The sequence below is a fragment of the Mugil cephalus genome, chromosome 2, assembly GCF_022458985.1.
Source record: "Mugil cephalus isolate CIBA_MC_2020 chromosome 2, CIBA_Mcephalus_1.1, whole genome shotgun sequence".
NCBI classification, from domain to species: domain Eukaryota; kingdom Metazoa; phylum Chordata; class Actinopteri; order Mugiliformes; family Mugilidae; genus Mugil; species Mugil cephalus.
Window position 1 is genome coordinate 14,735,572 of NC_061771.1, and position 20,817 is coordinate 14,756,388.

The window sequence follows — 20,817 nt, forward strand, 5'->3', positions numbered from 1 at the left end:
CCCTCCATCTGGCCCGCTTTTTCTTTCTTTTTTTTTTTTTCTTTTTTTTTGTGATCCCATGTCCTGTTTACTGCAGCATGAGAGTGGCACACATAGAGATTTGAAAAGCTTGATGAGATAAAGTAGACGTTTAATGTGAAGTGTTTTCTTGGACGGTGTTATTTGGTGTTTTTTTTTTTTTTCACTCGGACTCTGAAGAAAAAAAAAGTGTTGTGCTTTTTGGCTTTTGAGTTTACAAAAAGAAAAGAAAAAAAAAGACAGAGGGGTTAGTGCCCACAGTGCTGCATGATTATGAAACCAGCGCGGTCATGTGATGCCTCCTCTCATCATCATCATGACAAGTTGGAAGTCTGACCTTCCGCCAGTTTGCCATGCAAGGATTGAAGATTGCGATAGAGCAGCAGTGCACATGAGGCTACACTAGGGGCGGAGTTTGACCTCTCAAGTCTCTAAACATCACTAATCCGCGTCGGACATTCTAACACAGGCCGTCATCGGCACCGTTTGAACAACAAAAAAAAAAAAAAAGAAAAAAAAAAAGAAAAAGAGAGGGACGCATTTCCAGTGAGACAACGCTGCCCTGCCGGGTCGGAAAACAAACGGAGGCTCGGGCTGCCGCATGCGTGCGTATCGGAGGGGCTGGAAATGCTGCACAGATAGTGCGTTACATGCGGCTGGACATATCTGCAGTCCTCTCTCTCTAGACGGGGTTTATTTGCAGGATTCGGCGAGAAGCAGAAGTGCGATTTGCGCGTTGACAGCTGGCCCGCCGTGCGCCCGCAGTGGAGACGAGGCAGCTGCTGGCTTCCCCTCGAAGGTGAGTGCGGAGCGTTTGTTTTTCTCAACGCATGACTGCAAGTTGCGGCATATTTATATCCCACTGTAGCGGCTCCCCCGTGTGCAGCAGCGGCGCACCGCGATGCCGCCGTAACGCTGGCTGCATGTCTCCTGCTGTGGGAGCGCGCCCCGGCGTCGAAGCTGTTGTGGGGCTCGGACGCGGGGAAAACGCAGACTCAGGGCATCGGATCCCGCTCAATAAAAGATGCATGTCCTCTTCATGAACTCGACAGCGACAACTAATATCGGACCGTACAGGCCCGCGAACACAGTCATCACATGGTGTCAGAGAGGTTCGGTGCACAAACACATGTGGGCACAAGGTTTGGCTCTGCATTTAAATGTAATGAGATCAGGCGATTGTTTGGTGCCGTGTGTGTGTCCCGATGTTGGACAGTTGTCTGACAGTGTGCTTCAGTTCTTTGTTTTGATCTTGAGCTGGTTGGGGGAGACTTTTTATTAATTTATTTATATTTTTACATTTGACACAAGATTGAAATGTAATGAAAATTTAAGAAAGGTGTCAACATTTAGATTTTGATAAAAAAAAACAGTATGATACAATTATAGAAAAAGAAGAAAAATGAAATCATAACAATTTATTTATTTAATTATTGTACTTGTGTATTTTATTTGGTGTTGTGCGTTTAGCAGCTGGGTCAAGTACAAATAAAACAGATCACATAGTTTCTCAACATTTGTAGTTGCAAATGCAGGATGCAATTGTCTTTTTTTTTCTGTAAAAAAACGATCTGAAAGTATTAGAAACTGTTAAACTGTTGCTCTACCCTCGACTTGCATTATAGCACATGCATGGTTCGACTCATCCTCTCCTCCCGTCCCCACATTTTTATCTAGTTGCCGTTCGATGTCCAGTAGCTCATGGCTAAAGCTGCCCTGTGGCTGATCCTGACGATGCGTTCAGGGAACTGCTCCGGAGGCGCGTGGGGATGAAATGGATGGAGCCCATGGCTAGACCGACGCACCAGCTCCCACGTCCCAGCATGTCCAGCTGCAGCAAGTCTCCCCCCAACTCTGGAGAAGGTAGATGTCGGGATTCACCAGGTCTCTGAACAAATCTTTCCATTCGGAGTAGTGATGTGATGAACACTGTGTCCCCAAAATGCAAATGCACCGTAAAATACCTGTTTCCAAGGGTTTGAGTGAGTAAGCAGTTGTTTTCTAATTTTAAATGAAGGTACAAAATGGCGTATTTCCAAATAATTAGCTCATGTTAATGCTAACGGACATTTGTGATGCCAAACACAACATACATGTGAAAAATATGTTCCATCAGCTGCAGGCTCTAACTCCATGGCATGGGTGAAGATGTTTAAAAAGCCTGGAGGAGGCCTGAAGAAATCCTACCAGCCTGGGAGCATGCTGTCTCTGGCGCTCACCAAGGGCCTCCTGAACGAACCCGGGCAGAACAGCTGCTTCCTGAACAGCGCTGTTCAGGTGAGAACCAGTGTTTGGTTAAATAACGGATTCATTCGAAAATACTGAAGAAATACTTGAATAGTTTCATTCCACCAACATAACTACGCAATCGTCTAATCCTTCGACCAATGAACAAACTGTAAATACTTACACATTTCCGTCTGAATCATCAATGCCGAAAAGTTGTTTTTAGCCAAGTGTCAAATCAGAACGTTTTTTGGAAATGGCAAAATTGCTTCAAGTGAAGATGACAAGGCTCCTGTGGTAACTCTCTGTGCTGTGTGCATTTGATCATTTTATTCTTTGTCTTCACCATCAGACAGAATCTGGCCGGCGCTAGCCGTCATGAAACAATAATTGACTTCAATAAAACCCTGCATCCATTTCCCCCTTTTTCTCTCGTAGGTGTTAAAGGCAGCACTCTTTGTTTCTTCTTCTCCTTATTCTTCTTCTTTTTTAAGGCTTTGCTTTGTTTTTGGTTCACCACTTCCACTCTTTCTACCCTGATCATCACAGCCATGCATACTGTAGCGCGTACTACCACATTCTCTTAGTTCACTTCGCTCCAAGACCGTTCAGGGGGATTATCTTTTTGAAACATCGGCGGAGACTTTGGTACTAACAGCCACACTTGCAAGGGCAGTATTTCTTCAGTCCACCTAGAATCATTCAGATTAAAGACTCCAACTCGATAAGAATGCTAAATGAAAACAGAATGGGAATATAACATTTTTTTCCCTATATATAAGTGGTGCTGCTGGCTACAGGTGGTCAAATCTGCAGAAAGCATAACAGAAGAACAACCTTTGTACATCACACGAAACCTTTTCATCCAGTGTTTATATCTCCATTTATATAAACAGGACGCAGCGCCTGTGATATCCTTGAACAAAAAAACGTCTCAGCTGCTGTGTTTTAACGCCGTTGTTAAACCTTCACAGGTGCTTTGGCAGTTGGACATTTTCAGGAGAAGTCTGAGGCAGCTCTCAGGTCACTTCTGCCTCGGGGACGCCTGCATTTTCTGCGCTTTAAAGGTACGGGCATGCGGACTTTTACGTTTGATAATTAAATCATCGCTCTGTTTAAGTGTGCGCCACTAGCCGGGCTGCATTTCTTTACCCTAAAGAGTCACAAATGAGCTAGCGGGAAGTTCTCTCTTTCAGAGTATCTTCAGCCAGTTCCAGCAGAGCAGAGAGCGCGTGCTCCCCTCCGACAGCCTGCGCAACGCCCTCGCCGAAACTTTTAAGGATGAGCAGCGCTTCCAGCTCGGCCTGATGGACGACGCTGCTGAGTGCTTTGTACGTTGACACCGCGCCTTTGGCTTTTAATCAAAAGTAATACTCAGCGAACCCTTGCTGCTGTGGATCCTCCTGTGCTGTGACACTGAAGGCCAGTGAAAAGAAGTGGGAGCTGCTGTTATAATGTTGCTCTGGCTCTGTGTCAAGAGCATTTTCGTCTTTTGCTTAAGCAGCTGTCGATATTTATTTCATAATTGACCTAAAAATGGTGGACGCAATTACTTACTTGGATCATACATTTGTCCGCCACAGCAAATTTTTTAGTCTGTTCAGATTCTGCTTTAATGCAGCATCGGAACTTCACAGAGGTGTTTCTTGCACATGTCGGACTGAGCTTTAGTCCAGCAGGATTTGGGAGATTTAAACCAATAATCCTCCAACTTACGTGTGTGAAACTGTGCGGCCCTGTGTCTATCTGCATGTCGGTTCATTTTTTTTTTTTTTTCTCTTAGGAAAACATCCTGGAGCGAATTCATCTGCACATCGTTTCAGACACGGCAACTGACGCCTGCTCCTCTAAATCCTGCATCACCCATCAGAAGTTTGCAATGATGCTTTACGAGCAGGTAACCGATGTGACAACACTGACTCAAGATGTTCACACCTTTAGGAGGCGGCAAAATGACGCGCAGCTTCTCGTTTTGCAGTTCGTGTGCCGCTGCTGTGGCGCCTCCTCAGACCCGCACCCATTCACAGAGTTTGTGCATTACGTCTCCACCACTGCTCTATGGTGAGTACTTGATCGGCTGCCACGGCTTTAAAAGTGGGATTCAGAAATCAGGCCAGAGGGCTAATCCTGATTTAAATGTCAAAGCATTAAAGAAGAAATTGTTAAATTGTGGTTAATTTCCTGTTCTTTAATGGCCCGAGCTTGAGTCTCTTCACTTGTGAACTACTTCTGCTTCAGGTTCATGTTTTTTTTTTTGTGATAAAACTGTCTGCTTAAAGATCATCGTGTTCAGTGTGTGAGAGTTGAATTAAGTCGCTGTCAGTTCTAAATCTTTATATTAAATCTGTTTCTCTGGGTTCATATAAAATCTGATACCTGCAATTGCACAGGACTTTCAAGTTTTGGATTTAGCTTGGGATGAGATTTTTATTCTTTTTTTTTTTGAATGGGGTGAACATGTTTGTAGATAATGTGTTAGTATATTAATCTAATAAAGGACAAATTCCTTTAAACCAAATAAAGTATTTTATTTAAGACTTTCAGGACAACAATTAAATGTGCATGATTGCAGCGTCGCTATTTCACCTGGCAACGAGAAATACTATTTTCTGATTGGCTGATAGGTCACTGATTCCAGTAGAGCAGCCTGCCTTCGCCTCATCCATCCATAGATTTCTAATCTCTTTTATATACAGTCTATGTAATTAATGTGCAGTGAGTTTTATCACTTCTCAGCGTGAGAAATGTCATGTGTGAACTTGTGTGTGTCGAAATGCTTGTGTCTCACCTAAGGCGTGAGACTTGAGAGCCCGAAACACAATTTGTCACTTCTTCGTCTGGATGTCAAACCTGGTTCTGTCTTTCAGTGACTTATTTGACAACTTGCGCATCCAGGATTCATTCATTTTTTTTGAGAGCATTTTTTTAAATGAGGAAACAGACTGTACATAGAGAAGATATTTATGTTTATTTCTGCTTTTTCAGGTCAAAATCACTCACAACAAATTCAGAAAAAAAGACATCTGGACTTGTCGTGACTTTTACAGGAATCTTCTTCGGTCCTAAATGATGTTAGGTTTTTATTAGGAACATCTGTGGCTTGTGTACACTTGAAAGCCACATGACTAGATAGACAGGTTCTTGATTGTCCTTCAAGGAAATTTGTTGCCACAGTCTGTACATAGTCTTACATGAAATCATGTATATACAGAAGACATTCAGAACATATACACGTTTATACACACATACCTATATACACCTATGTACTACGAGGCAGTGTGTCAGTCGGTCATTGAATTACCGTTTAGTTTAAGATTTTCTATTAATTACTTGAACACAGTTTTTATCCGTTATTCTAAATGTTGTTTGCTGGGTGTAAATGTTGGTGCAAACACGTTCTATTAGTGTGTCTTTATGCACAGCCAACAGGTTGACCGCACGCTGGGGAAGAATGAGCGCCTGAGGTCGGACATGTTTGGAGAACTGCTGCAGGCAGCAAACAACACAGGTGACCTCCGAAGCTGCCCGGTATGTTGCCTAATAATTGTCTGTTTGTTTGTTTTTTTCTTAAATTTGGCGTTAATGTTAATGTGGCAGCTCAGAACAGCAGATTCTTTCCTGTCCTGTCCTGAACGCTGCCGTCGGTGAATGCAGAGTTTTTACATTCAGCTACTGACAAACAATTGTATAGAAGAATATTAGGGCCACTCATGACACTGTGGATCGGGAAGTAGCATACAGTTTATCCATCCTGCCAAAGACCTCACATTCACAATGAGTACAGACGGTACAGCCGGTTTGTATTTCAACTTTTTTCGAAAATCTAAAATGTACCTCTCATATTTTTTCTCATGGGTGGCCCTAACACTCTTCCGTACAATTGACCCTTTATAGGGCACTCATTGAAATATGTGGAAATTCTAAATTTCAACATTTTGTAACTTTTTTCCAAATTTTAAATTTTCATGTACAAGATCAAGATCAATGAAGTTGCCATATACGCTTCCCTGTCCATGTATTTAGTCCATTAGAACTTAAGTACTGATTCAGGCACTTGTCAACATACACATTATCACATTAGACAACATTAGGCCACTTCTTCCTGGTACCTGATAATGTTTCCTTGATCTTCTCTGATTGGCTGGGTGAAAACCACATGCACGCAATTTAAAATGTGTGCCAAAGTTACCGAATATGGTTCTTTGCCCCATAAAGGGTTAAAAGTTTGCCTGCTGGAGTAAAATGGACACACAAAAATGAGTCTTGCAAACAGCGGCGAGTACACTCTGTACGTTCTGTTGTGACACTGCACTTGAAGCGGCCGGAAGGAGACGGTGCCAGACTAGTGTTAGGATATAAATAGCGGTGAGGGCTTATCCACTGTGTTTCTCTCATCTGTATTTGCTACCGCTGTCTCCCTTTTCAGTCTGCATCAGTTTGGTAGTACTGATTGCTCTGCTCGCTTCTCCTTCCCTCTCCAGAAATTTCCAGCCTCTGTACTGTCTTAATGATGAAAGCTTTTTGGCTCTTTTCTGCGTTTGCGGTATTCTTGAAGGTGACATTTTTAAGCCACACAAGTTTTATTTCGCTTGAATTTATTTATTTATATCAGAAGCAGAAAGAGAAAGCCACGACCTTCTGCTTTGACGTTTTTCGCAAGTGTATTTATTTCTAAAAAGAAGAGATCAAAGAGACTTTTATCCTTGTGAGTGGAGGAGTTACACTTGGATATAAGTGAAAAACGACATCTGAAAAACGTTTTATTTAATATCTTGTTCACACTGGTTTATGTCCTCTTGATTTTACACTTGTATTATTGGGCCAAACTGTTTCTTGGTGAAAATAAGCAGCTCATTGGAAAGTGTAGTTTTTACCACAACACATCTTAACAACGCACATAAAACAGAATTTACATCCTGTTGTTACCAGGTGTTACCATGTCTCGATTCCAGTATGTCTCCACATTTCATTTCCAACAGAAGGTATGCACTGACGTCACTGCCACCTGGGGCCACGCCGCCCTGAGTGGCAAAAACAGAGTGAAATGTATCAGTAAATACAGCGAGACCAGGAAAAATGTGGATTATCTGATCAAATTAAGGACAATTTGACTCGACAATAATCCATACAAACTAGTATGGATTTGGAAAAGTGGATTAGCCTCAGTTCCAGTTAGTTTTAGGTCATTTCAGTTATGATAAATGTAGCTAAATAAAAGATGCCAATGCTGAGAGCTTTAGTGAGAAGTTAGTGTAACATTAGCCATACAATACTGTACAATATTACTCATTTGTTTACTTCTCTTTTCTTTGTCAGTAGGAGATATATAAAATTAATTTCCAACTACTACTACTTTTCAAATCTGTTGGTTCAGTCAATCACACAACAGCTCTTCACCTTTTTTTTTAAATTCATTTTACAATTTAGACACTATTAAAGCCTCTTATTCAAACTAATGCTGCTAATCTCCATGTTCAACACTTTTTGCCACTCAGTGGCCGTAACCATGGAGACTTCACCTGCTGTGACGTCACATGCGCACCCTCTGTTATTAAATTGGAACGTGTAACCGTGTTTTCCTACCGTTGATTATTTTGAACTGTAGTGTATATTACATTGATATTATTATTGACTTCTTCATGTTTTTCTTGACACTTTACAGAGTGACTGTGGTCAGAGCATCAAGATCCGCCGTGTTCTCATGAACTGTCCGGAGATCGTGACTATTGGATTTGTATGGGATGCTGAGCAGTCTGATCTCACGGACGATGTCATTAGGTCCCTTGGTCCTCGTTTGAACCTTTGTGGGGTAAGAACTGTCTGAGCAGATGACAAATGGGAACACATTGTTTGTTTCCTGTTAAAAGCAGCTAAAATTGCACAGATCATAGGTTTCAACAATTTCATTTTTTTTTCTGGTTATAATATACGAGAAATGAAGATCAGTGTGCTGTAATCTTAAAACTGGCAACACACACAAAAATCGTTCTCATGGGATTTAGCATCTGGCAGACTGTGACACGCAGCGATCAGACTCAAAACAGTTTGCTCTCTTTCAGCTTTTCAACCGTGTCACTGATGAAAATGCCAAACGGACCGAGCTGCATCTGGTGGGGATGATCTGTTTTGCGAGTAAACATTACTCGGCTTTTGCCTATCACACCAAATCTTCAAAATGGATGTTTTTTGATGATGCTACTGTAAAGGAGGTCAGGGCGTCTGCCGATAATCCTCTTTAGCCCATTTTAAAAGTCTGCTACCTGTCGCCGTGTGCTCTGGTGTCACACTTTTCTCTTCTCCCCCCAGATTGGATCCAAATGGAAAGACGTCGCCTCTAAATGCATCAGGGGACATTTCCAACCGCTTCTTTTATTTTACACCAACCCCGAGGGAAGTCCAGTGTCTAATGAGGATGCTCCGAGACAGACGACCATGTGCCCCCGGTACAAAGCTCAAGTAAATGGTGATGGTAAGAGAGTCCTCCAGTTATTAGTGTGACGATCTGTAGCACTGCTCATCTCTATGGTTCCATAAAGAATTCATAAAGAAACATTTAATTTGGATTCAGATGGATTCACAGATGTGATGGTTAAAACTGTTATGATACAGCGATCAGGCATAACATTATGACCACCCTCTTAATACTGTGTAGGTCACCTTTGTTCCTGAACATGGTCCTTATGAGGGTGTCCTGTGTTAGCAGGATGTTGTTAGTGGGGATCTGTGGGTTGAGGGGAGGGGCCTCTGTGGACCAGGTTTGTTCCAGTTCAACCCACAGATAGTTAATCAGTTTGTGATCTAGTGAATTTGGAGACCAGGTCAACACCTGTTTTTCATATTTGTTTTGAGTTGTTCCTAAACTTTTTTTGTCTGTGAAGGAGTCAAGGAGTGTCATTGCTATGGGTGGGGGTGTCTGGTCTAGATGTTCTGTTTCCCAGCAGAACATTGAATTGTCAGTGTGTTTTCAACTTCTCCGTAGAAGTACAGTGTGTGATCATAGTAAGTATTTGAATTAATAAATAGAGACAGTTTTTTTTGTCAAAGTAGTGCAACAGTGTGTAGTGCAAGTTGTTCGAAATGGTAATATGTTGAGTGTGAAGTACGTAGTGCAGAATATTTCGTCTGTCACACAGAGGTGAGCTGCTGTTAGAGTTATTACAAACAACAGGAAGGATTCCCGAACTGCTCTTTGTGAGAACGAAGCTGAAGAGGATTCTTCCAGAGCAAATAACAGATAACAGATCAAAAAATTACAATGCACTTTTTCAGAAATAAAATAGTTATGTTTATTAAATATTGCAAAAGCCAAATTCTAGCCAAATTACAGTGGTACTGCAGATTTATATTGTAAATAAAATATTGCAAATGGTGTATAGGAAGAGATGAAAATGAATATAGAACTTTGTTACTGCAAAGCTGTTTGATTGAGAAAACATTACAGTCGTGCTGCTACAACTGTGGTCATTGTTAAATAAGCTCAGTCTTAGATGCACATAGTTTATTGTCAGTGTGAATCTCAATTTCAGTTTAATTTTAATTTTATTTTACGGGGCATAGCACTGATGCCTCACAGCAAGGTTTGAGTCCAGGCCGACTGGAGCCTCTCTGGGTGGAGTTGTTCTCCCGCTCTCCCTCCCTTACTCTGGCTTCCTCCTACCATCCAAACACATGCTTGTCAGGTTCATTGTTGATTCTACATTAGCCACAGGTATGCATGTGAGTGTGAATGGTTGTCTTTGTCTCTGTGTTAGCCCTGTGATACACTGGTGACCTGTCCATGGTGTAAAACACCTCTCGTCCAGTGACAGCTGGGACAGGCTCCAGTCACCCTGCGACCCTCTAGAGGACGAGCGGTTACAGAAAACGTACGATAACAAAAGCAGTTTTCTCAAAACTCTTTACAGAACCGAGTCTGAAACCGGATGCCAAGGTAAAAAAAAAAAAAACTAGTAAAGGCTAACAGCTCGCAAGAATGTACTAAATATGTAGTGTGTGCTTTTTTTTTACCAAAAAATTTAACTTCAGCAAAGTTTTCAGATGTGCAGAAATATTACAACACCTACCTTACCCAAAAAGGGACAAAAGACAGAGGCTGTGTTTCACTGTCTGCAACCTGTGGAAGTATCCTGTGTGGAGTAGCCGTGAAAGCAGGTCAGTAGGAACACAACTGTGTAGGTTCTCAGTGATCCAGGTCATGGTATATCCAAAAAACATTTAAGAAAGGCGACTAGACCTGTAGATTGTTTCTGAGAATATGTTTCGCCACTCATCTGGGTAGCTTCTTCAGTTCTAAGGGACATTTTTAGGATCATTATTGTGATTTCTGTGAATAAGGGCGAAGCTCAGAATATTTTTCACTTGTAAATGCAGTAAGTGATGATGCCATGATTAAAGTCATGTATGTATTAACATAATGTGGATGCAAATAATTATGTTTGACATGTCAGGGAGCCTGAGGTAAAAAGAAACACGATAGGGATCAGAAAGTGGATCACTTTGTGCACTAATTTAATTTTCAAAAATCCCTTTCTCAACCCCCCCGGGAAGGTTTTCCCCTAACCCCTTCCCCTAAACAGTCTTTGTGAAAATATCATTGAGTGAAACGCTGAACGGCGTCATGAGGATAATTTCACTCAAATCACATTTTGCATTTGTGGTTTGCATTGGGATTGTGTTGTTGAACCGCAGACGGAAAGATTGTCGTGCCCCCTGTGTGCGCTGGCTTGAACTTGACATGTGGATGATGCCTCTGTTGCACGCAGATTACCACCCACGCCTCCCACCCTAATCCCTGCTGCTGTGGCCAAACGCACTCATGCTCCTCCTGAACAGCTCTCACTCCGCCCCTGGACGTTTTCCGATGTCTGCCTCCGTTAATTTATCAGCTTGCTGTTTTGGCAGTGGTCTCTTTCTGGTTTGGATGGATTGTTTTGCTTTAATGTGGTGCCCAGATACTTTGGCATGGGACGGGATTCTTGTTTTTATGACAATAAGCGTAAGTAATTCAGTCAAATATGAAACAATGCAAGTATTACGCACATTATTTATTCTTATCTCTTTTGTTGAATTACACTTTGATGTTTAATGAAGTACTATCAGTCGGGTCTGCGGTACATAGTTGTGAGACGTGTGTGTGCGTGCGTGTGTGTGCGCGCGCAACTTGGGGCAATGTGATGAAGTGTGCATTAGTTAATTACTTGGCAGATGTGTAAGACGCACTTTGTCCAAATCTAGTATCCTTTTTCAGTTGAGCTACTTAAATTTCCGCATCAGGCTACGTGAACAAACTGGAAATCCGTAGTACTACAGCTTAGTCACTATTGGTGCTCACTGCTGCTGTTACAGCCAGCCGCCATGCAGGTGCACGCAGCGTTATGACATTTTAGAGAATCTTATCTTCACACTGAAATACCAGCTGAATAAGTGGTTCCTCGTGCATCGTTTGCAGGAAGACGGAAGAGGAGAATGTTGCATTGGAACGGCTGCAAAAAGTGAGAAATGATTTAGCCGGGTAACAGAGCCTCTGTCTCAGTTGAACTGCTCGTGTGGCCTAATGTTTTGTGCAGAGTCTAAAACCGTTATTCACCGATGCCAGTTTGGCTCATGCTAGAGTAAATCCTTGGTAAAAAGGGAAAACTATCATATTTCACCATTGTTTTATAGATGAACTAACTCGTATTTTTCCCCTCAGTGAAACACCCACTTGGGAGTCCTAATAAGGTCCAGGAACCTTTCATGGAAAAATTTCAGAGGCCAGGTGAAACATCAAAAAAGGATAGAGGGCATCGGCAGCACAAAGGTAGAGTCTGCGCCTCGCTGTCCTGTGGTTATAAGATTAAAATGATACAAGCTCAACTCCGACTGTGTTTTCTTTTCCTCAGACATGGCGCATGCGAGGTCCTCATCGCCACCAGAAAATGGGCCACGGCCTCCTGCGGAAAAATCAAAAACCTACCCACGTGCTGAGAAGCCATCGAGCAGAGGATCTCAGGAGCCACACGGACAGTCCTTCGGTACGCAGAGTGGCGGACACAGCCGGAGGACCAACACTTCCCCGGGTCGCTGTGATCAGGACAACTGCCACGAACAAGCTGGGGGCGGAGCGGGTCGCAGCAAGTCCAAGTCCACCTGGAGACCCATCCGGGAGGTTTTGAATGTGGACACTGTGCTGAACGAACTGGAGCAGCGGCGTCAGCAGCAGCAGGACGCCCCGCGCTGCACCAGGCCTTCGCCCCAGGAGAGGGTGCACGCCGAGCCGGGCCGAGACCGCGACCGGGAACACGCGCGAGCTAGGGAGGAGCGGAAGCAGAAGTGTTTGATGACGATTTACGAGGACGAGCAGCGGCACGAGACCGAGAGCCACAGCTCCGTGGAGTCGGAGAGCAAGGCCAGCCAGCAGCGGGGCGGCAGGCTCAAGGGCGGCCCCAAGACCCTGCTGCGTAGCGACACCTGGACCATCCAAAGGACAGAGTCTGGTTATGAGAGCAGCGATAGGCTCAGCAGCGGCTCCACCAACCCTGACTCGCCTGGGGTCGATGGCTTTGCTGTTAAAGACCAGAGATCAACGCCAGAGGCTCAGTTGCAGAGGTAAGAGAAAACTGGCAATGGAGATGAATGGAAGACAGACAGCTGAGTGAAATAATAATTTTGTCTGGATCACACCAGCGTTTTATCACTGGTGGGACGTAACAATAAAACATAGTATAGGTGATCTTGTTTGTTAGCAAATTAAAGGAAGCATTCCTACATACAGGCATATCTGTGCAGCCATGCTTTTCATTTCTGCCTTCCACCAGGTTGCTATTCTGAGATTCAGCATGTTTGATGATGACACTGTACGCGCATCACTCAGAAATAGATTTGATTTCCTTGGAAACTAGGATTAAAGTGGTCTGAATACGACACACTGCTTGGTCCCATGGCATTACCTCTAAAATTGTGTGTACTACATGCTACGAACTGTACAGCTAGATTGTGCAGATTATGCTAGTCTATCGCATGTGCGATATAGGTCAAATAAAAGTTCGTCCGTCTGTTTTCGGTCTTAAGGCTTATTTGGAGCACTGCGGGACATAGACGCCTTAACCACACATCGGTGCCATTTATACTTGTCTTTATGCTCATCAGTCTGGATCACTCTATAAAAACCCCACTCAAATACTAGTCAGCACTGTGTCTTTTTTGCCATTTGGGTTCGTTTTTGTTTCAAGTTCCTGCTTCACTTTCAACAATGCCACTGAAGCTTTCACTGAAATTTCCTCCTCAATCTTTCCTTAGTGTGCTAATACCAGGTAGACCAATCACAACGTTTGTGGTCCGTGTAGTTACATTTCTGGGGAGGTGCACGTCAGCTACGGTCTGCACTGACACTGTAGCTAAAGTCTAAACCGCCTATTACCATGATGGATATTTCAATTTTTTTTTCTTATCCTTGAAAACACTAATAAAAATTAGTGTTTAAAAATACATTCTTAGCAATGCACTTTACAAGTAAGTTTTTATTTAAGGTCACTTAAATAACGGCTGTCATCATTGATTATCCAACAGTCCCCTCAATGCATCCAAAGTATGTGCATGTTTACACTTTTTACATTTTATTCAGACATAGTCATGCTGTATTCTGTTTAGCTGCTATTTTTTGAGACGTATGTTATATCAGCTGTCACACAGTGAAAATTTATTCAGTAAATTTCCTCCCAGTGAAATCTCTGGCCACCAACTTACCACAGACGCCTCATAATTGTGGTTGCACTAAAATGTTTTCAGTTTATCCATTGATGATTAACGTTGGAGTTGTGTTCTTAAAGTTGTTTATGAGCTTTACATGTAGAAATCCTAGAATAATCATACTTTAATTAAAGGCCATTTTTATTATTGTCATATATCCAGTGATTACATATACTGTAATATCCCACTGTTAAAATTAAGTGAATATGTCTGAAAAATAATGTGCAAACAGTTTATTTTGAAATGCTTTTGTTTCTGTGTGTCCATTGTCTTAAACGTTTATTGGTGTGTTTAACTATTTAAAAAAAAAAAAAAAAACAACTTTTGGCTATTAAACTGAAATCATGCTACATTTTCAGCCAGCTGCATCAAAAGGGAGGCGATGCGACACCAAGCGTAACGTCCTCACCTTCACACAACGGTAAGATCTGAGATTTAAACTTCCTCAGATGGAAGCAAAGGCTTAGCTGACCCAGGATGTAGATTACCCACCAAAAAATATATATTTGCAACTAGTTGGAAGTATTTTTTTTTATTTGTGGACTGTAATATATTTCGTTAACTCACGGCACTTTACATAGCAACGTGACGTGTGTGTAGCAATGTGATGTGACAATTAAAAGAAAGGATTAAGATCATAATAGAACATGGCACACTTTACAATATGGAAAGAAAAGAAAGGAAAAAAATTACACAGAAGAAAATGTGTGTGTCGTCTTACCGTAGATGTGATACAGCCGTGATTTGTAAAGATTTACTCGTTAGGGTTCTGTTTAGTGTAAAACACGTCTAGCGTTCATGTTCCCTACAGAAGGAACTTCACGTACCTGCCACAAGAGGTAGTCATGCGCCTCTTTCTTTCTTTCTTTCTTTCTTTCTTTCTTTCTTTTTAAAACATACCGTGTGGTCTGAGTCTAACAATGCAAAATGTTTAAAGTTATTAAAGATCAGTTTCAGGGTGGATTTCTGTGCCTGCACCGTTTTATTTAACCTCTTCACCCAGTTGGCCCTGCACAGGCATTAATCTGATGATAATCCCACAAGGCTCACTCGGATAGCACAGCTGGACACGGCTGCTGACATTGTCATAAATATCTTGCGGTACTTCGAGTGCGCTGCTCTTGATACTTTATCGGGGGCTACGCTCATCTAGAGCCAGCGTTTCCAACCAACAGCTAAAGCTTTTATCCTTGCATGGACCTCTCCAGGGCAACAGCAAAGAAAAAAATAACACATCTATTTTTAAAGGGAAGGAATTCGGCGGCACGCTGCCTCTTGCTGTGCCGCCGACTGATCCATCCAGCTGTGGGAAAAGTCTGAGGGGGGAGATTTACTCTCTGCTGCTGCCACCTTGTGTCCTTGGAGGACAACAGCTTCTTATTTGAGACAAACTGAACATAATCTGGTCTCTTTGTCTTATACCTTTAAATTAATTTCCTTTGTGCAGTTGGGAATTGTGACATTAATGCCCTGATCTAAGGATATATTTACATATAAACATGTATAAAATATATTGAGTTAACGCCACCAAGGACTCCAAGGTCCTTAACACTACCTGCTCTCTTCAGTAAGATTGAGAACTAGAAACACATGAGTCACGTTGGCTTAGACATTGCCCAAAGTCTGTGTCTCTGGGAAATGATGACAAGTTGATAAATAGTTGTGACTGTAAGTTTGAAATTTGTGAAAAGATCAGAGGACCAAATTACCTTAAAGTTGACTGCTATTTACAATATGTCTTTTTTTTTCTTTTTTTTTTTTTTTTTTTAAATATTCTCAACATGTGTATTCATAAATATGATGGGAATATTGTATTTTAATTGTTTATTCTTCTTTATTATTCTTTTTATATATAGGTAAACATCAACCAAGACCTCAGGGAAAGAACCACGACCAAGTTTCTCATTCACATCTGAAGTGCAGCCCCAGTTCGAGGTAGTGTTCTTTATTGAATGAATTACCTCAATGAATAGTTTCAACATGCACAATTAAAGAGCCGTTCTGGTTTATGTCATCCCTGCGTCTGACGCGATCACTCTGAATATTCCTCTGCACGCACCGGTTCGTTTGCACACGTGAGCTTGACTCCCGCCGATCGAGCCACTCTCTGAGGAAAACACAAAAAGCTAATTGCAATGGCTAATTACCAAGTGAAATATTATGATGGTGAGTAATTCTGTTTGATAGTTAAACATGATTATCTGCGTAACCAGACAAGCAGCTGAATCAAATGGGAGACGACAGACAAACCGTGGCGGCGGGAAGGCGGCAGAACAGTCTGGAGCTGGGAGCGTTCCTGCCCTCACAGTTCTCCACGGGAAAACAAGACCTGCTGGTTCCTGACCTGAAAATAAAGATGTGCTCATAACTATTACCAAAATTTTCTCTCTCTCTCTATATATATATTTTTTTTTAATTTCTGTGCTGGTCAAAATGTGCCAGGAGGCTGACTAGAACCAGCACTTAGCTGTCCATATGGCAAGAACACGTAAAATGCTACGTGAAGCAATTAACACAAGCATCTGGTTATATTCCCCTTCTAGCTTTGAACTCAGATTGCAGTGGTAGAGGAGGAAAAAAAAAAGTTTAATTATATAACGTATCCAAAAATAAAAACCATGTGAGAGCACTATTAAGCAGGGTGATTAGGGCGGCTTCCCTGCATGGAACTCTTAAGATGCTTTAAAAGTTGCAGGAAACTTGCGCTGCTTGTGTAACGCCTCGGTTCTGTGAATCCTCCACAACCAAGTGCACAGTTAGTAGCAGAAAAAAGAGCCAAAATAACCTCTGGAAGCAGACTCAGATAAAATGAAACTGCCCTTTAACTCTTTAAAGCCTGAACGTATCGCTGGTGATACTTTAAAGGACGCGGTATTTGAATTACCGTAACTCACAGTAAATTGCTCTATTGACAAAATTTACACAACTTCCCAGTGTGGCTGAACACTGGGAAGTTGTGTTTTTATCTGGAAGACCTTTGCAACATCTCTAGGGTATAACTAACGTTGTTTTTACCAACAACACCAGCTGCCAACAGCAGCGGTGCGTCATCATTACCATAATAGCAGCGACTTCCCAGTGTTCAGCCACAGTTTGAATTTTATCCATCGCTGATTTACGGTAACTCAAATACCACAAGCTCTTTTTTTCATGAACACGCGGATGTTCAGGTCTTAAAAGGTTGAGACAGCGTTATAGGTATGAATGGCCATAATGTTCAAAATACTGTGTAAACTTTCATCATCTCTCTCTTTTTTTCTGCTGTAGACGGAAATCTAAGTACATGTCCACCACCTCCAGAAAATCGACGTCTTCAGAAAGGAGCTCCGCTGGTTCAGAGAGCAGGCAGGGTGAGCAGCAGGAGCTGACAAACTGCAGAGGGCACGGTGGAGAAAGCACGGCCCTGAGGCACATCGCGAAAACCAGCAGCTCAGAATGGAACAGCTCCGACGATCTCGCCCTGTCCGAGCCCGAGGACAGAGAGAGCACGTACCTCTCCAGCAACAGCGAGGCCGTCGCCTCCGACTCCCAGTGTCCTCTCATAACCCTGCCATACCACCCGTCCGGCAGCGCGACCGCCGAGCCTCTCCAGCTGAACAGCCAGCGCCACCCCTCAGCGGGGTCGCCTCACCTCCGACCCAACCAGCGGGTTCCCCCCCACCAGGGCGACGCGAGCCACACTGCGTTTCGCCCCAGGATGCTTCAAGAACAGTTTCCACTGAGCCCCCGGCTTTCATCCACGTCCTACATCAGTCCCCACAGGAAGCCTGACATGTCGGGCCTCCGCACCTTCTCAGACGCAAGCTCCAAGTCAGGCTCGGACCCAGAGAGGAGCACGCCGTCGTCGTGCGAAGGTGAGGAAAGACTGTCCGGGTGCAGATCGGAGCAGGCGGCGCCGCCTCAAGAGGTTTCTCTGACAACGTACTTTAACGTGGATAACTGTATGACGGAAACATACCGTCTCAAGTACCACAACCAGAGGCCTCTTGTCCTCTCCGCCACGGTGCCACGGACAGCAGTTTCAAGTGAGCGGAGAGATAACAGCCACACACTCCCCGGTGACACACACTCACAAGACGTGCCAAAACCCAGGCCTGAAACAAGTAAGCCTCCGTAGAAACGTTTTTTTTTTTTTTTTTTTTGGAAAGGACTAAATGACAATAGCCACTTGTTTTTTTGTTTTGTTTTTTCGCTGTCAATGTCCGCACAGGCTGGTGTCATAAAATGTATTTTTAACCGGATTGTTGTCTTCGTTTTTTCTTCACAGGCCATAATAGCAATAAACCCACTGCAAAATGGAACCCAGTGACAGCCAAAGGACTGGATGAGCGTGGTTTTTTATGAGTGTCACTCGGTAAGTTTTGTTTACACGGACGGACAGTATTAACTGGATGCCAAAGAGTTTACAGCATGGAAATATGTTCAGAAGGTTGGACGTCTCCAAACTGAGTGGAATTTATTTATGCAAGCCTGTCACATAAATAAACCCTATTTCTAAATGCTGTTACGCGTTGTTTGACGGATTATCAACGATCACGTATATCTTCCATTGTTCCACCGTGTGGCTGCGGGAGGATTTAGTTTTAGCCGAAATCAGTTTGCACAGATCGGTTTTAAGTTTTGATAATTCTTTTTATCACCTTATGTCAACTTTAAAAAAAAAAATAAATATATATATATATATATATATAAATACATTTTTTGTGCAATAGTGCTGCAGAACTGAAGATATATAAATATATTTACAGTTAGGCATGAACGATTATGATGAGCCACAGGTGACGCTGCGGCCTGTACAGATTTTATACAAACTTGAATGAATGGAGAGCGAACGCAAATCACAGCATGTTGCCATGGAAATATATTATCAAGGAACTTTGTCAGATTATAATGATGTCATTTTATGAACACTATGAAAATAAAGGTATGACTCATAAATCGTAGGTTTGTCCAGTTCCACCTGTCAAAGTTTTGGAAAAAGTTTCTCGTCAATACCTGGGCAGCTTACCTAACTTTATGCACACTGGCGGCTTTAGGTCGCCAGAGAATACACACTGCAACAATTACTCGTGTTTACTTTGAGATTTGTTGCGAGTGTTATCATTTATCAGCTCTTTTACAACGTTTATGTGTTAATTAATAACCACGGGCTGCTCCGTACCGTTTGCTGTTTAAAAAAAAAAAAGAAAAATGTTTGCCATTTTTTTTCATCGCTCGGCTCATCACGGTGTGATTTCTCAAGACTGCGTGCGCTTTCTGGCAGTCCACGCGGTGTTAGCGTTTGTCGAACTTTGCCGTGCAGCCGCAGGCGGGGGCAGCCCTCAGTCTGTGCTGTGGGTCACTACACGCTGTCATGCAACCTTTGTGGATTCTACCTATTGTACTGGTTCTCGCTTTTCTTCTTGTACTTTACAGTGATGTCAAAATGTATTTTTTCCCAGTCTTCCTCTTAAAGTAGGCAGGTTTAAACAGGTCTGTATATGCAGGTATTTTCACAATGATGCCAATGTAATTAATATATCTCACACATTATTACTGACCGTACAACCCAGCTCACCAGGATTCATGTTTATACAAAGTAATGTTCTGAAAACCTGCATGTGGCCTTTACGATGTCATACTAGCTGTGTGTACAGCTTTCAGCATGAGCATGGAAATACTGGACTCTTCAGTCCAATAATCATTTTACTGGATTTTATTCACTTGTAATAAATTAAATGATCAACTAGCAGTTTGTAACCATGATTGATTTAGAAGCTCTGAATGTTGTTCTCGTGGTCACTCGTAAATGCACCCGTTTTAAATGTAATGTTTGATGGAGACAATGCACTGGGGGAAAAAAACAGACACCTTGCACTCACTATGCATTCACAAAATGATAATAATAATAATAACAAACACAATCAGTGTCAATCCTATTTCAAATAATAAGTTTTAACACTCTTCCGCCTATACGTATATATGTCCACTTTGTAGTTTTATCTCTTCACTGTAACCTTTGTCCAGGTGTTTGCCAACTCCCCTCACTGAGCACAGTTACTCACTAAATGTTGGGTTTGTTCTGTCTGACACCAAAAGATAGCGTTTGGAGTTTTATGTGCACGTAATCACATCTAAACGCGTAATTAGAACGTTGACTTTGTCACTGTTTGTTCGCTCAATTCAACAAAAAGTCGGCATCCGCGGAACGGAGCTGTATTTAATTGACCTGCAATCTCTCAGTGATACGGTACACATGCTAGGCTACTTTTACACAGGCTGTTTGTGAAGTAGTGGTTGTAAATCACTGTTATTTAAAGATATCGGATGTATTCACTGAATGAAAAAAATCACTGTTTAAGATTGCGCTCCCGTCTGAGCCTTAAAGTTGTCTCACCTGCCAGGTGCTTCTTGTGTGTTTCCTGTTATTTGTTTTTCTTCATTATGTAAAGATAGTAACTCTCACTTCTCTCAAGTTGTATTTTCCATCCTGAACGCTGTGTCTTCAGTTGTATCAACAGTGCCTTGACATTTTCAGTGGAACTTTTCTTTATTTGGAGTCTATTGAACGAGGGAGTGGAATTAAAGTGAACAGAGGATCTTATGACAAAAAAAAAAAACAACCTTTGCAACGCTAATAGTGATATTCCTGACACTGTGTTCATGTGTGCACCATAATGTGTGAGATAACTCAGCAGTTCAACCCGAACAGTAAAAAATATGTGACATATAAGCAGTTAAGTGCAGGCTGAACCTAAAAGTGCGACAGCTGTGAAAGATGTTTTCCAGCGCCTAACTTGAGTTACTGTATGTGTATGAATACATCCTGTATCTTGCATGCAGCACATGTGCTGCAGTCTCCAGTTC

The 20,817-nt window shown here is 42.4% G+C and overlaps 1 protein-coding gene across 2 annotated transcripts; it reads left to right on the forward strand.

The window, feature by feature from the left end:
• The first annotated feature begins 345 nt into the window (after window positions 1–345).
• On the forward strand, window positions 346–20,573 carry usp53b (ubiquitin specific peptidase 53b). 2 transcript variants are annotated; one of them, XM_047578667.1, is made up of 17 exons: window positions 346–817; window positions 1,696–1,881; window positions 2,135–2,295; window positions 3,219–3,311; window positions 3,441–3,575; window positions 4,028–4,141; window positions 4,223–4,305; window positions 5,667–5,772; window positions 7,907–8,053; window positions 8,304–8,453; window positions 8,551–8,713; window positions 11,936–12,043; window positions 12,126–12,831; window positions 14,331–14,392; window positions 15,828–15,906; window positions 17,239–18,074; window positions 18,239–20,573. In XM_047578667.1, the coding sequence occupies exons 2-17, from the start codon at window positions 1,788–1,790 to the stop codon at window positions 18,313–18,315; spliced, it is 3,114 nt and encodes a 1,037-aa protein (XP_047434623.1). In that variant the 5' UTR covers window positions 346–817; window positions 1,696–1,787; the 3' UTR covers window positions 18,316–20,573. The 2 variants fall into 2 exon arrangements, with proteins under 2 accessions (XP_047434623.1, XP_047434624.1); XM_047578668.1 differs by lacking the exon at window positions 346–817 and having other exon boundaries at window positions 1,867–2,000.
• Window positions 20,574–20,817: the final 244 nt, after the last annotated feature.